Source organism: Coffea arabica, chromosome 6e, assembly GCF_036785885.1.
Source record: "Coffea arabica cultivar ET-39 chromosome 6e, Coffea Arabica ET-39 HiFi, whole genome shotgun sequence".
Taxonomy (NCBI): Eukaryota; Viridiplantae; Streptophyta; class Magnoliopsida; order Gentianales; family Rubiaceae; genus Coffea; species Coffea arabica.
The window spans coordinates 15,883,825-15,895,920 of NC_092321.1; the positions used below are offsets into that span (position 1 = coordinate 15,883,825).

Below are 12,096 nucleotides of genomic sequence, written 5' to 3' on the forward strand. Positions count from 1 at the left end.
AGGGAGGGGAAGCGGGCATGAGATATAAATTGTGTAATTTATATCTCTATACTATTAAAAAAAATCTTTCTAGCTTCTAAAGTTTAGGCTTCAAATATTGCATAGGATCAATTTAAGCCATTCATTTTATTTGTTTTTTGTTTTTTGTTTTTTGTTGTTATGTCATTGGTGTGTAATGTTGAAAACTAAAACCTTGGATTTAAGCATTTTTTTTTGGCTAACTGACGGGATTTTTACTATCAATGCAAGTTTAATTCCGAATTTACACCCGTTGGACTGCAAGTATACAGGTCGCAATTGTGGTACAAGATGTGTATCGGGTCGATCCCACGAGGAGCAATTTAAACAATTACTAAGCCCTTATTTTCTCTATTATTTAGACTTACAATTAATTTGAGCAGAGAAAATATAATGCTGTAATCTACAAACCTGATCTACAAATCTAGTTTAACAAATGCTGAATGCAAATAGCGAAAATTCACTTAAGGAAGATTCTAGGGATGTAGATTCCACTTATGGCAATAAACAACACAAATTAATGGATTTACTTCTTGCTATTATTCTTGTTTAACCAGAGATTAATTTCCAAAATTACCAAGTCTAATTTTCATGATGAAATGGCCTAGAGCAATATAGATTTCCCTATTTTCATGGTGAAATACTACTACTACTCTGTTTTATTTCATGAAATGCTAAATAATCCACCTAAGTGTATTTCTATTTTCATGAACATACAACTCAAGCTCTACTCATGTGTTTCCATTGTTATTACCAATCCTCATTGAACAATAACAACTAATAACAAGCTATTGGTGATCAATCAACAACAAGTAATCACAGCTACACAAGTAGACAAGTTAATAAAAGATCTAACAAGTGTACATCACCTTCAATTCATATTATTTAGCCATAAGTTTCATCTACTCCCTAGATAAAGAAAATTAGCTACTCATGAATGATTTAACAATCAAACTCACAAGTTTATTAATGCAAAACATCATGAAGTACAAGTATAAGAAAGGTAAAAGAAAGCTTAGCCAATTGAAGGTAAAGCTCTCCAATTCCTGCTATGTTCTTGTACAAGATGGTTACAAGTGAAACTCCAAATGCTTCTCTAAGAACTCTTAGCTAGAGAGAAAACTTGTTACAAGAAGGAAAACTAGCTACGTATCCCCCTTTGCTTCTCCTCTGTGTTTCTGCATAAAAGGTGGTAGAAAGTTTATTCTTTTTCCTTCATAATTTCTTCCACTCAGACTTTGTAAAAAGAAGTCAAAGATACGATGTTTCTTTTTTTTCTACACTCATTTGGTCTTCTCTTTTGTTGCAGAAGCATGTGCCACCGATTTCTGGCCCTCAAAATAGCTGGAAAAGTTGTGAGAAAGATAAAGAAAAACGGCTGTGCCACTTGCTGAGGAGAGAGACAGATCCGAGCCTCTTATCCGAGGGCTGAAAATTGATCCGAGCTCGGATCAGTGGATCCGAGGACTTCCCATGATGGATCCGAGGTCGGATCGTCCTGACCTCGGATACACTCCGCCAGAAGTACAGACGAGGTCTCGGATCTCTCTTGTACACACGGATCCGAGCTCGGATCCGTGTTGAGCAATTTTCCAGTTTTTCACCTCTTCCCATTTTCTACATTTCAGCTCCCAATTTCTTGTGTACTTTGTCCTCTGGATAACCCTTACATTTCTTTCAGCTTGTGCATGAATTTCATACATCAATAACCTTCACAATTTCACCAAATTAACGCATTAATCCACTCATTTATCAAGTTTTGAACCTTTAAACAATATTTAAGCAATTATCACCAAAAGAGTCCAAATATGGCTTTAATTTTCTCAAAACATACCAAAAATTCATGCCAAATTTGTACAAAATGTACGCTAAATATTCACTTATCAAATTCCCCCACACTTGAATCATTGCTTGTCCTCAAGCAATTTTACACAAAACTTCAATGATTTAATAAATAAATCAATATACGTATTTTTGTCAAATTTAATTCCTCAAAAACCTAGAAACCAATCATTATGCCATTTCTCAGATTACACTAAATACTCATAATATTCAATTTAAATAAAAATAATTATGCCTTAATTTCAACAAATTCAAATCAATTCTCTCATTCTATCCTAATTCCACAAATAAGTAAATCACATAGTCAATTTTATGGCCTTCCTCATCCCAAAACTTAACAATTTAGAGGGATTTATTCACATTTCATCTTATTTAAATAGTGAAAACATCTTTTTACGCGAAAATCAACACTTTTAGGTGAAAATTCCCGGTTACTCAACATTTCACTTATTTAAATTGCTAAGCATACTCTTAATTACAATACCTTTTTACGTGAATGTCGACATTTGTAAATGCCAACCCCCGGTTACTTAGTATGTGAATCATTGGAGTAGAAAATTAATAATAATATATATATATATATATTTTTAACAATCAATTTCTTTTTCCCTCTAAATATAATTAAAGGAAGAATTTGGCCTTGTTTTTGACTATATCAATCACTTACTTATAAAATTAAGTAAAAATGAGAAATATCATTAATCTTGCAAAATTCTAAGCATAATTTTTCTTATTTAACCAAATATACTTTTTTAAAATGTAAAAAATCCTAATTGCATAATAATTCATTCCAAGTCAAATAAGAACTAAACTTTTTCAAAATACACATATCATTTTATCCAATGAAAGAATTAGATACTTAAAATATTAACATTTTGGCCATTTAATTGGAAGAATTGCAATGAAATATCGGAAAATATTTTAGAAAAAATTTTGACAGAGTTTCCCCATAAAAATGGATGAAATTCCCTGCCAACAACCTCAATTTCACAAAAATTATCCTCATGACAATATCTCCAAATATAATTCCAACATTTTTAAGCCATAAACAACTAAAATCAAGCATTTCAAGACACAATCACCCATAAGATAAAGTAATCCCTCCCCCACACTTAAAATCTACAATGTCCTCATTGTAGAGGAAGGTAAAAGAACTGAAACTTCCCTCAAATAGGTGGTGATGCAATTTGAAGCCCTTAATCATCACGATCATCCAAATTCTGCCCAAAATGAGACAACAAGGGTACCAAACACCATAAGTAGCACAAGATGATTCAAATAAAAGAAAACTAAAATCACAAAGTTTGTCTTAACAAAAGAAAAGAAAAATAAAGAAATAAAAGATCTAATCCGCTAAAAAGCATCATGGCTGCTCGGAACGAGGGTCTATTGCCTCCTCGGCTCCATGAGGACCCTGTGAGGTACCAATATGGCCCTCCTCCTGATGAGGTGTCGGAGTAGGGGACCGTCGGATATGGAAATGATCCTCGATCGCACGAAGACGGCGATCATGTCGGTTGAGGCGCTCAGTCATCATCCGCTCCGTCTGGTCAATGCGCTCGACGACTCGCGTCTCCATACAGCACATGGCATTGAGGAGCTCTTGCCACTTGGAGCGCGGTTGAGGAGGTGGTCGCGGAACCGGAGGAGGAAGAGTCTGTTGTGCCTCCGTCTCTTGAGTTTCTGCTTGTGGTTCAGTGTGAGGCGGAGGTTGAGTGGAAGTCGATGCTTCTCCTGTGTCCCGGATCAAAGCAGCTCCAAAATTCGTAGAAATACCCAAAGCCTTGAGTATAGAAGCATTTACCTCCTCGGCAGACCTAGTTACCACCGCTCTCTGGGTTCCAAGAGGAACCTTGAGCTTCTCAAAAATGAGGGATAGCAGTCGAGGGAATCCGAAGCAAGTCTCGCCGGCCCTCATGCGAGCTGTGGTTCGCATATAGCTGATGATAATGCTGGGTAGAGGAATACCGGTCAACTGCGCACCCACACCATGCATCATCTTGTCCAAGAAGTAGAGATCACTGTTGCGGAGCACCCGTTTTCCACTTCTTTTTGGTACCACATTGAAGGCAAAGAGGTAGAAAATCAAGTGGTACCTATGCTCGAAGGAATCGGCATAAACTGTAAGCTTCTTCGCAGTTCCTCTCTCTCGATACTGGCCCTTTAGGCGTCCAACCGCCTCTCCCACCTGCCAAGGGTCTCGAGCCGTGAACTCCTTGGTCAATTTGACATCTTCGCCTGCGTCTTTGAGTTGGACGAAGCGTCTCAGTGTATCTCGATTGAGAGCCACTCTCCTGCCTTGAACCCATGAGACGATGAGGTTGCTACTGTGGCTCTGTTTGTTTTCTACATTAGCGTAGAACTCCCGGACCAGATTGGGATAGTAGTGTTTGGGCAACTGAAGGATGTTCTCCCATCCAAGCCTCTTGAATGCTGTAGAAATGTGATAATATGCGTCCACCTCCGGTGCCAAATGCTTTTCTATTATGATCTCCTTGTCCAGTCCGGCTTCATACCACTGTTGGTTTTCAAGCGATGTGAATCGTGTGGTATCGTAGTCCGGAGGTGGCTCGGCACGGCTAGTAGACGCGGTCTTCCGGCGAGAGCGAGGTGGCGGCTCCGGCGAAGGAGATTCTTCCTCAGATGACTCCTCATGCAAAGAGGGTGTGTGTTCCTCACTTGAGGAAGGAGTAGGAGTACGAATGCGAGCCCTCCTTGTGCGAGTCATAGTTCCTATACAAAAATAAGATGAACGTTCATTAGAAATCATAGAAACTTACTCACATATGTGAAATGAGAATTTAAGAAAATTTCGACAGAGTTTCCCCTTAAAAAAGGGCTAAACTCCCTGCCAAAATGTACCCAAATTTAAACAAATAACTTCCTAACAATTCTCAAATCCAATTCCCATATTTAGAAAGGATATTACCAATAAGGAAATCATTTCATGCATATTAAGTGCAAACAATTGAAAATTATATCCATTTGCAAGAATGAACACTCAAACACTTGAGAATATCTCCAATCCAATTCATAACACTCATAACACTCAATTTACATACACATGATTTCCAATTCATCCAAACAAATACTAATTATCTCAAGTAAAAGTGGTTCAATGTGCTTAACTTAATTGGGAACACACTCTTTTACCCCATGGGCTATTGCTCTAATGATAGCATATCATTTTCAATTGGTATAACAGTGATGTATACTCCTCGGAACAAGTTCATATATTCAATGAAAGCAAAATTCAAGAGTATAAATCACTAAAATGCTCAAGGCCAAAAATTGAGAAAAATTCTTAAAAATATCACCAAATTCACAGTTTTCTCAAAAATAAGCATGAAAATAGTTGTAACAATCTAATTAAGCACAATGTAGCACTATTGTATCAAGAAATTTCAACAAATATGCATTTATCATAATATTCCCAAAAACTAGAAATATGTAGAATAAGAAATTATAAAATGTCAAAGAAATTCGCAAATTGTTACCTCAAATGTGTAGGAAGATGATAGAGGATGATAATGATGAAGAATGAGGAACAAACAAGTCCAATTTCAGTCAGAAATCAAAGAATTTCCGTGCGGCCCAAAATCCCCTTTTGAAGATCAAAATCCATTTTTGATGATGTGTCGTGGTGAAATAGTTTAGGGGTTCTGATCATACAAGGGTTGTGGAGGTGTTTATGATGAAAGATTGGAGATTTGATGGTTAAAATGGAAAATTGGAGGGAAGAGGTAGGGTTTCGGTGAGAAGAGGGAAGAAGAATTTTGAAAAGTGCAGAAACGAAGCCTCGTTTCTGCTATATCCGCGAAAGGATCCGAGGTCGGATCGTTTCTAGAGGGCCTCGGATCCGACATGGCTCTGATCAATGGATCCGCGGTCGGATTGGTCTGGGATTTTAGGATCCGAGCTCGGATCCTTTTTTTCTCTGCACTAATTGCAGAAACTGCAATTTTTCAAACCCTTTTCCGACCAATTCCAAATCACACATAGGACAAACTTTTTATCAATTCTAACCTCCCACGCACATGTAATATACCATAAACACAATATCCAACTTCTCAAAACACAACAAACACATTTACATTGAAAATCGAGGAGTGAGGTTCTTTGATCATTTTTGCACTTTTACACTAAAATGGCACTTTTGGACATTAAATATACATCAAATAAGTCGATGAGCCTTTATAACCATGATATCACCAAAACTCACTTAAATATACTTGAAATGCACAATGTATGTATATGCATGGGGATTTTAAGCACTTAAAACAAAATTTGGTAAGAAAGACTCCATTTTCACACATGTTCTTCAAGTGCACCTCCAAGATGGATGATAAAACTCCCGTACCTCCTACAAACAAGTGAAATACATCTAATTAGTCAATTAAATTACACCAAAATGTAAGAAACACACAAATACACTATTATTATTGGGTTGCCTCCCAACAAGCGCTTTTGTTTATAGTCGTTGGCTCGACTCTCCTATAACTTCTTTAACTCTCCATTGCATTTCCTAAGGAGTAAATTACCCCTTTAGGAACTTTTTCTCCGGCCAAATAGAGCTTCAATCTTTGGCCATTTACTTTGAATGGAGCACCATTTTCTCCTTTTATTTCCACTGCTCCATAAGGAAATACTTGAGTAACTTCAAATGGTCCCGACCACCTTGACTTCAATTTTCCTGGAAATAACCTCAAGCGTGAGTTGAACAGAAGTACATTTTGTCCTACCTGAAATTGTTTCGGAATAATATGCTTGTCATGCCAATATTTGATCTTTTCTTTATAAATTTTGGCATTTTCATATGCATGTAGTCGGTGTTCCTCCAATTCATTTAGCTCAAGTAATCGCTTTTCACCTGCAAGATTAAAATCCATGTTAATAGATTTAATTGCCCAATAAGCTTTGTGCTCAATCTCTACAGGTAAGTGACAAGTTTTTTCATAGACTAAACGATACGGCGACATCCTTAGGGGTGTCTTAAATGCCGTTCGGTAAGCCCATAGTGTATCATCTAACTTTGTAGCCCAATCCTTGCGTGATTTATTCACAGTTTTTTCCAAAATGAGCTTTATCTCTCTATTAGCTAGCTCTGCTTGCCCATTAGCTTGAGGATGATATGAAAGTGATGTCTTGTGCCTACAACCATATTTAAACAATAAGGAATCCAATTGTTTGTTACAAAAATGTTTCCCTTCATCACTTACTATGGCCTTGGGTATACCAAATTTACTGAAAATATTCTTTTTAAGGAATCTAAGTACAATCTTAGAGTCATTAGTAGGTGAAGCGATTGCTTCTACCCATTTAGAAACATAATCCACTGCTACTAAGATATACTTATTATTAAAAGAACTAGGAAATGGTCCCATAAAATCAATACCCCATACATCAAATAACTCAACTTCCAAAAATGTAGTTAGGGGCATTTCATTTTTTCGAGATATATTTCCAGTTCTTTGGCATGCATCACAATTTTTAACATATTCCATAGCATCTCGGTACATAGTTGGCCAATAAAACCCTGATTGCCATACCTTTGCCACAGTCTTGGAAGTACTGAAATGACCACCTGTTTCAAGGTTATGACAATGATATAAAACATTATGTACCTCATCTTCGGGAATACATCTACGTATCATACCATCGGCACAATGTTTATATAGCAATGGTTCCTCCCAAAAGTAACTTTTGACATCATGTAAGAATTTCTTCTTTTGATGATAATTAAACCCCTTTGTAATCTCTCCACTGACCAAATAGTTAGCAAAATCTGCATACCATGGAGAATTTCTAAGTGTTAGGACAAACTCATCCGAAAAATTCTCTTGAATTGGAACCTGATCTTTGATTGGAATATATTCCAAACGTGATAAATGATCTGCAACTAGATTCTCCGAACCCTTTTTGTCTTTTATCTCCACATCAAATTCCTGCAATAAAAGAATCCACCGAATTAGTCTAGGTTTTGCATCCTTCTTATGTAGCAAATATTTAAGAGCTGAATGGTCCGTATATATAATAACATTAGATCCTACTAAATAAGATCTAAATTTATCTAAAGCAAATATCACTGCCAATAGCTCTTTTTCTGTCGTTGCATAATTGAGTTGTGCCTCATTTAGCAACTTGCTAGCATAGTAAATGACGTGCAATCGTCCTTCTTTCTTTTGTCCCAAAACTGCTCCAACCGCATAGTCACTTGCATCACACATCAATTCAAATGGTAGTGACCAATCGGGTGAAGTTATAATTGGGGCCGAAATCAATTCCTTCTTCAACATTTCAAATGCAACCAAACAATTGTCATCAAATTGAAAAGGAGTATCTTTACATAATAAATCACATAATGGCTTTACTATTTTAGAAAAATCTTTAATAAAACGTCTATAAAAGCCAGCATGTCCTAAAAAACTCCTTATCCCCTTGACATTGCTTGGAGGTGGCAATTTTTCTATAACTTCTATTTTGGCTTTATCCACCTCAATTCCCATGGAGGAAATCTTGTGTCCTAAGACAATTCCTTGTTTTACCATAAAATGGCATTTCTCCCAATTTAGTACAAGATTTGTTTCCTCGCATCTCTGCAAAATCAATTCCAAATTATGAAGACAATGATCAAAAGATGAACCATACACAGAAAAATCATCCATAAATATCTCCATAATTTTCTCAATATAATCAGAAAAAATAGCCATCATGCATCGTTGAAAAGTTGCAGGAGCATTGCATAAACCGAATGGCATTCTTCCAAAGGCAAAAGTGCCATAAGGACATGTAAATGTGGTTTTCTCTTGATCCTCTGGAGCTATAGCTATTTGATTATATCCTGAAAAACCATCAAGAAAACAGTAAAATTCATATCCAGCTATTCGCTCCAATAATTGATCAAGAAATGGTAAGGGAAAATGATCTTTTCTTGTTACCGTATTTAACTTACGATAATCAATACACACTCTCCATCCTACCACGAGTCTAGATGGAATTAATTCATCATTTTTACCCATGATTGTAGTCATTCCACCTTTCTTTGGTACCACATGAATTGGACTAATCCAAACACTATCGGAGATAGGAAAAACTATACCTGCGTCAAGCCACTTAAGAATTTCATTTCTTACCACCTCTTTCATGTTTGGATTCAGTCTTCTTTGTGTTTCCACCACTGGTTTGCAACCGTTCTCCAATAAAATTTGATGCATACATATAGAAGGACTTATACCTTTAATGTCTGAAATTGTCCATCCAATTGCTTTCTTACGCCTTCTTAGAACTCTTAATAACTTTGCACACTGCTCATCATCAAGGTTAGCACTAACAATTACAGGTAAAGTGCTATTTTCTCCAAGAAATTCATACCTTAGATGAGTTGGAAGTGGCTTGAGCTCTAACTTTGGAGGTTCAATTTCTGAAGGTTGTGAAAACCCTTTTCCTTGGCCAAGACTTTCATAAAAATTACCCCTTTTATAAGGTGCTTGAAAATCCAAATACTTGGCCAATTCTTCAATTTCTTCACAAACATATTATTGCTTACCTACACTCATTAAACAATACTCAAGAGGATCTAAGTCAAAGTTGACTTGACTCATCTCTTGAGTTAGTTTATCAATTGTGCCAATAGAATAAGCATGATCGGTAAAAGAAGGGTATTTTTTTATTTCATGCAAATTAAACTCTACCTCTTCTTCACCTACTTGAAACTTCAACTTGCCATTTTTGACATCAATAATAGTACCTGCAGTAGCTAGAAATGGTCTACCAAGAATAATTGGCATAGATACATTTTCTTCCATATCTAATACCACAAAATTCACTGGAATGATAAATTTTTAAACTTTTATCAATACATTTTCCAACACTCCTAGTGGATATCTAATAGACCTGTCCGCTAGTTGCAAAGTAATATTAGTGCTTTTAAGCTCCTTCAAACCCAATTGTCTAGCCACCGTTAGAGGTATTAATGATAGACTAGCACCAAGATCACACAATGCCTTAGAAAAATCAATGTTACCTATGGTGCAAGGTATAGAAAAACTCCCCGGATCCTTCAACTTCGGTGGTAGCTTATTTTGAATAATTGCACTACATTACTCCGTTAATGCTATTGTTTCACAGTCTTCCAACTTTCTTTTTCTAGTCATGATTTCCTTGAGAAATTTTGCATAAGACGGAATCTGCAAAATAGCATCGGCAAAAGAAATGTTAATGTGCAATTGTTTGAACAGTTTAACAAATTTTTCAAACTCTTTATCAAACTTATTTTGCTTTAATCTTTGTGAAAATGGAATCGCAGGATGTGACGCCCCGAAAAGAATGAGTGTGAGAACCCGGAAATTTTCTAAATTTCTAGGGTTTATTTTATTTAATCGCCCGCCTTTTCTACATTTTCTTTATTAGAAAAATTCCCCAGATAAAGTTTATGAGCAAAGATAGGTTTAAAATGATTTTTCTAGTATCGGTTAGTTTTTGAGAAATTAAGAGCGTATTTTGAACGTGGGACCCGCAAGTGCGGTAAATGCATTATATTTTTGACAACTTGTTGAAAATTTGTATTAAGTGATATTATTTTACAAAGTGTTAAGATATTTGTATTGGAGAGACAAAAAGATAAGTTTTAAACCTAAAGGTGACAAGTGTCACCATAAGATTAAGTCTTGGACTTTGACTACACTATTCACTACTTTACTAAATAAATCAAAAAATTGCCAAAAATCATCCTTATTTCTAAAGCTTCATAGCCGGCTCTCTCTCAAAGGAAAAGAAAGAAAAGCTCTCAATTTCTTCCTTCTATTTCTTGCTCAATCTTCAAATCCAACCAATAAAACTCCAAATCATTCCATAAAATCTCTTTGCTAAGTGGTCTTGAGGTGTTTTGTGGAGTTGTTTGGAAAGCTAAGGTGATTTGTTGCTCTATCTCTTGTATGGCTAAGATGAGTTGTGAAGAACCACTCTCCTCCCTTAATTGATGTTCAATTCATGATTGGTGGTGGTATGAGATGCAATATTATGGATTAATTCTTGATTTGTGGTTGAAATGATCAAGTTTTATTATTTTTGGGGATTTTTCTGTTTTAATATAAACATGATTGTGTGGCTATCTATGATGATTGGAAATGGTGTACAATGACTTAAGGAGGTGGGAAAAGTGATTAATTGCAACCAATTTCTGGTTTGGAAGAAATTTCAGAAAACTAGGGTTCTTGAGGGAGCATTCTGTCCGAAATTTTAGGTCCTAGATAGAGGCCGAATTGGCCTTGGCTTAAAACATGAAAGTTGTAGGGAATGACATTTTATAGGTTCCTACAAAATTTCAGGTCAATAGGAGTAGTTTAGAATGAGATAAGTCGAAATTACTATTGCTGTTCTGGTTTTACCCGAATGTAAGAATTGCGCCTGTAATTGGTTGTTTTGGCTGGAATTGCTTCCGAATTGGTTGTTGAGGCCTTCTGATGAAATTTTTCCCTATTTCTTAGCTTTCAGCTGGTTTTGGAATTTCTGGATTTGGACTTGGAGAGCCTGAGTTATGATATTTCCGCTAGAATGCGTTCTGTGAATCTGTTTTTGTGATTCTGGTATAGTATCTTGCATTTTTGACCTGGTTACACTCGAAACTGGGTTGAGTGACCTTCTGTAATATTGTAGTCCTGTCTCTTAGCTTCGAAACGGTGTATCTTGTCCCTTCATCCGACAATCGTAGCGCCTTTGGTACCATTACCGCAAAATGACGTCAAAACCTGTTTTTCTGGTTTTGAGCTTAACTTTCATTTCCGGACTTTTCCCTAACTTGACTTGTCCTAGTACTACTTGGAGCTTGCTGAATGGCTATTGGATGAACTTTTTGTTGTGTGTGTACCTTTGGGTTGGAATGAGGAAATAATGAAGCCGTGATGGCCGGAAAAGTTAGCAAATTCAGGGGAAGTGCTGTCCGAACTTTTAAAGGACTTGTTTGCCTTGAGTTTGTGATCTAAGACTTGGATTTGAGCAAGGCAATGATATATGATGGATGGTTTCTGAGCCATGGAGGTGAGTGACCCTAAACTATTTCCAAAGTACTTGTGAAATGTTTCTTGCATTATGTACTCGATTGCATATCATGCGTGCTTGCATGTGAGTTCATGACATGATTTGGCTTCAATGAGTTCTGGGAAAGTATTGTGCTGGACACCAACGTCTCCACTCTGTTTATGGTTGATGTTCATGTTTATCTGGAGCTCAAGAAGGGGC

The 12,096-nt window shown here is 36.4% G+C and overlaps 1 protein-coding gene across 1 annotated transcript; it reads right to left on the reverse strand.

The window, feature by feature from the left end:
• Positions 1-6,365: 6,365 nt before the first annotated feature.
• LOC140009745 (uncharacterized) lies at positions 6,366-7,489 on the reverse strand. Its single transcript, XM_072056040.1, has 2 exons — positions 7,410-7,489; positions 6,366-7,011 (listed from the first exon to the last, which is right to left on the reverse strand). The coding sequence occupies exons 1-2, from the start codon at positions 7,487-7,489 to the stop codon at positions 6,366-6,368; spliced, it is 726 nt and encodes a 241-aa protein (XP_071912141.1).
• Positions 7,490-12,096: the final 4,607 nt, after the last annotated feature.

Excerpts from the sequence above, each read along its gene's own strand:
- LOC140009745 (XM_072056040.1), bottom strand. The coding sequence starts at position 7,489 with ATGAGGTACATAATGTTTTATATCATTGTCATAACCTTGAAACAGGTG. Across the intron at positions 7,012-7,409 it reads CTTCCAAGACTGTGGCAAAG|GCACAAGACATCACTTTCAT; the intron begins GTATGGCAATCA and ends ATATGGTTGTAG.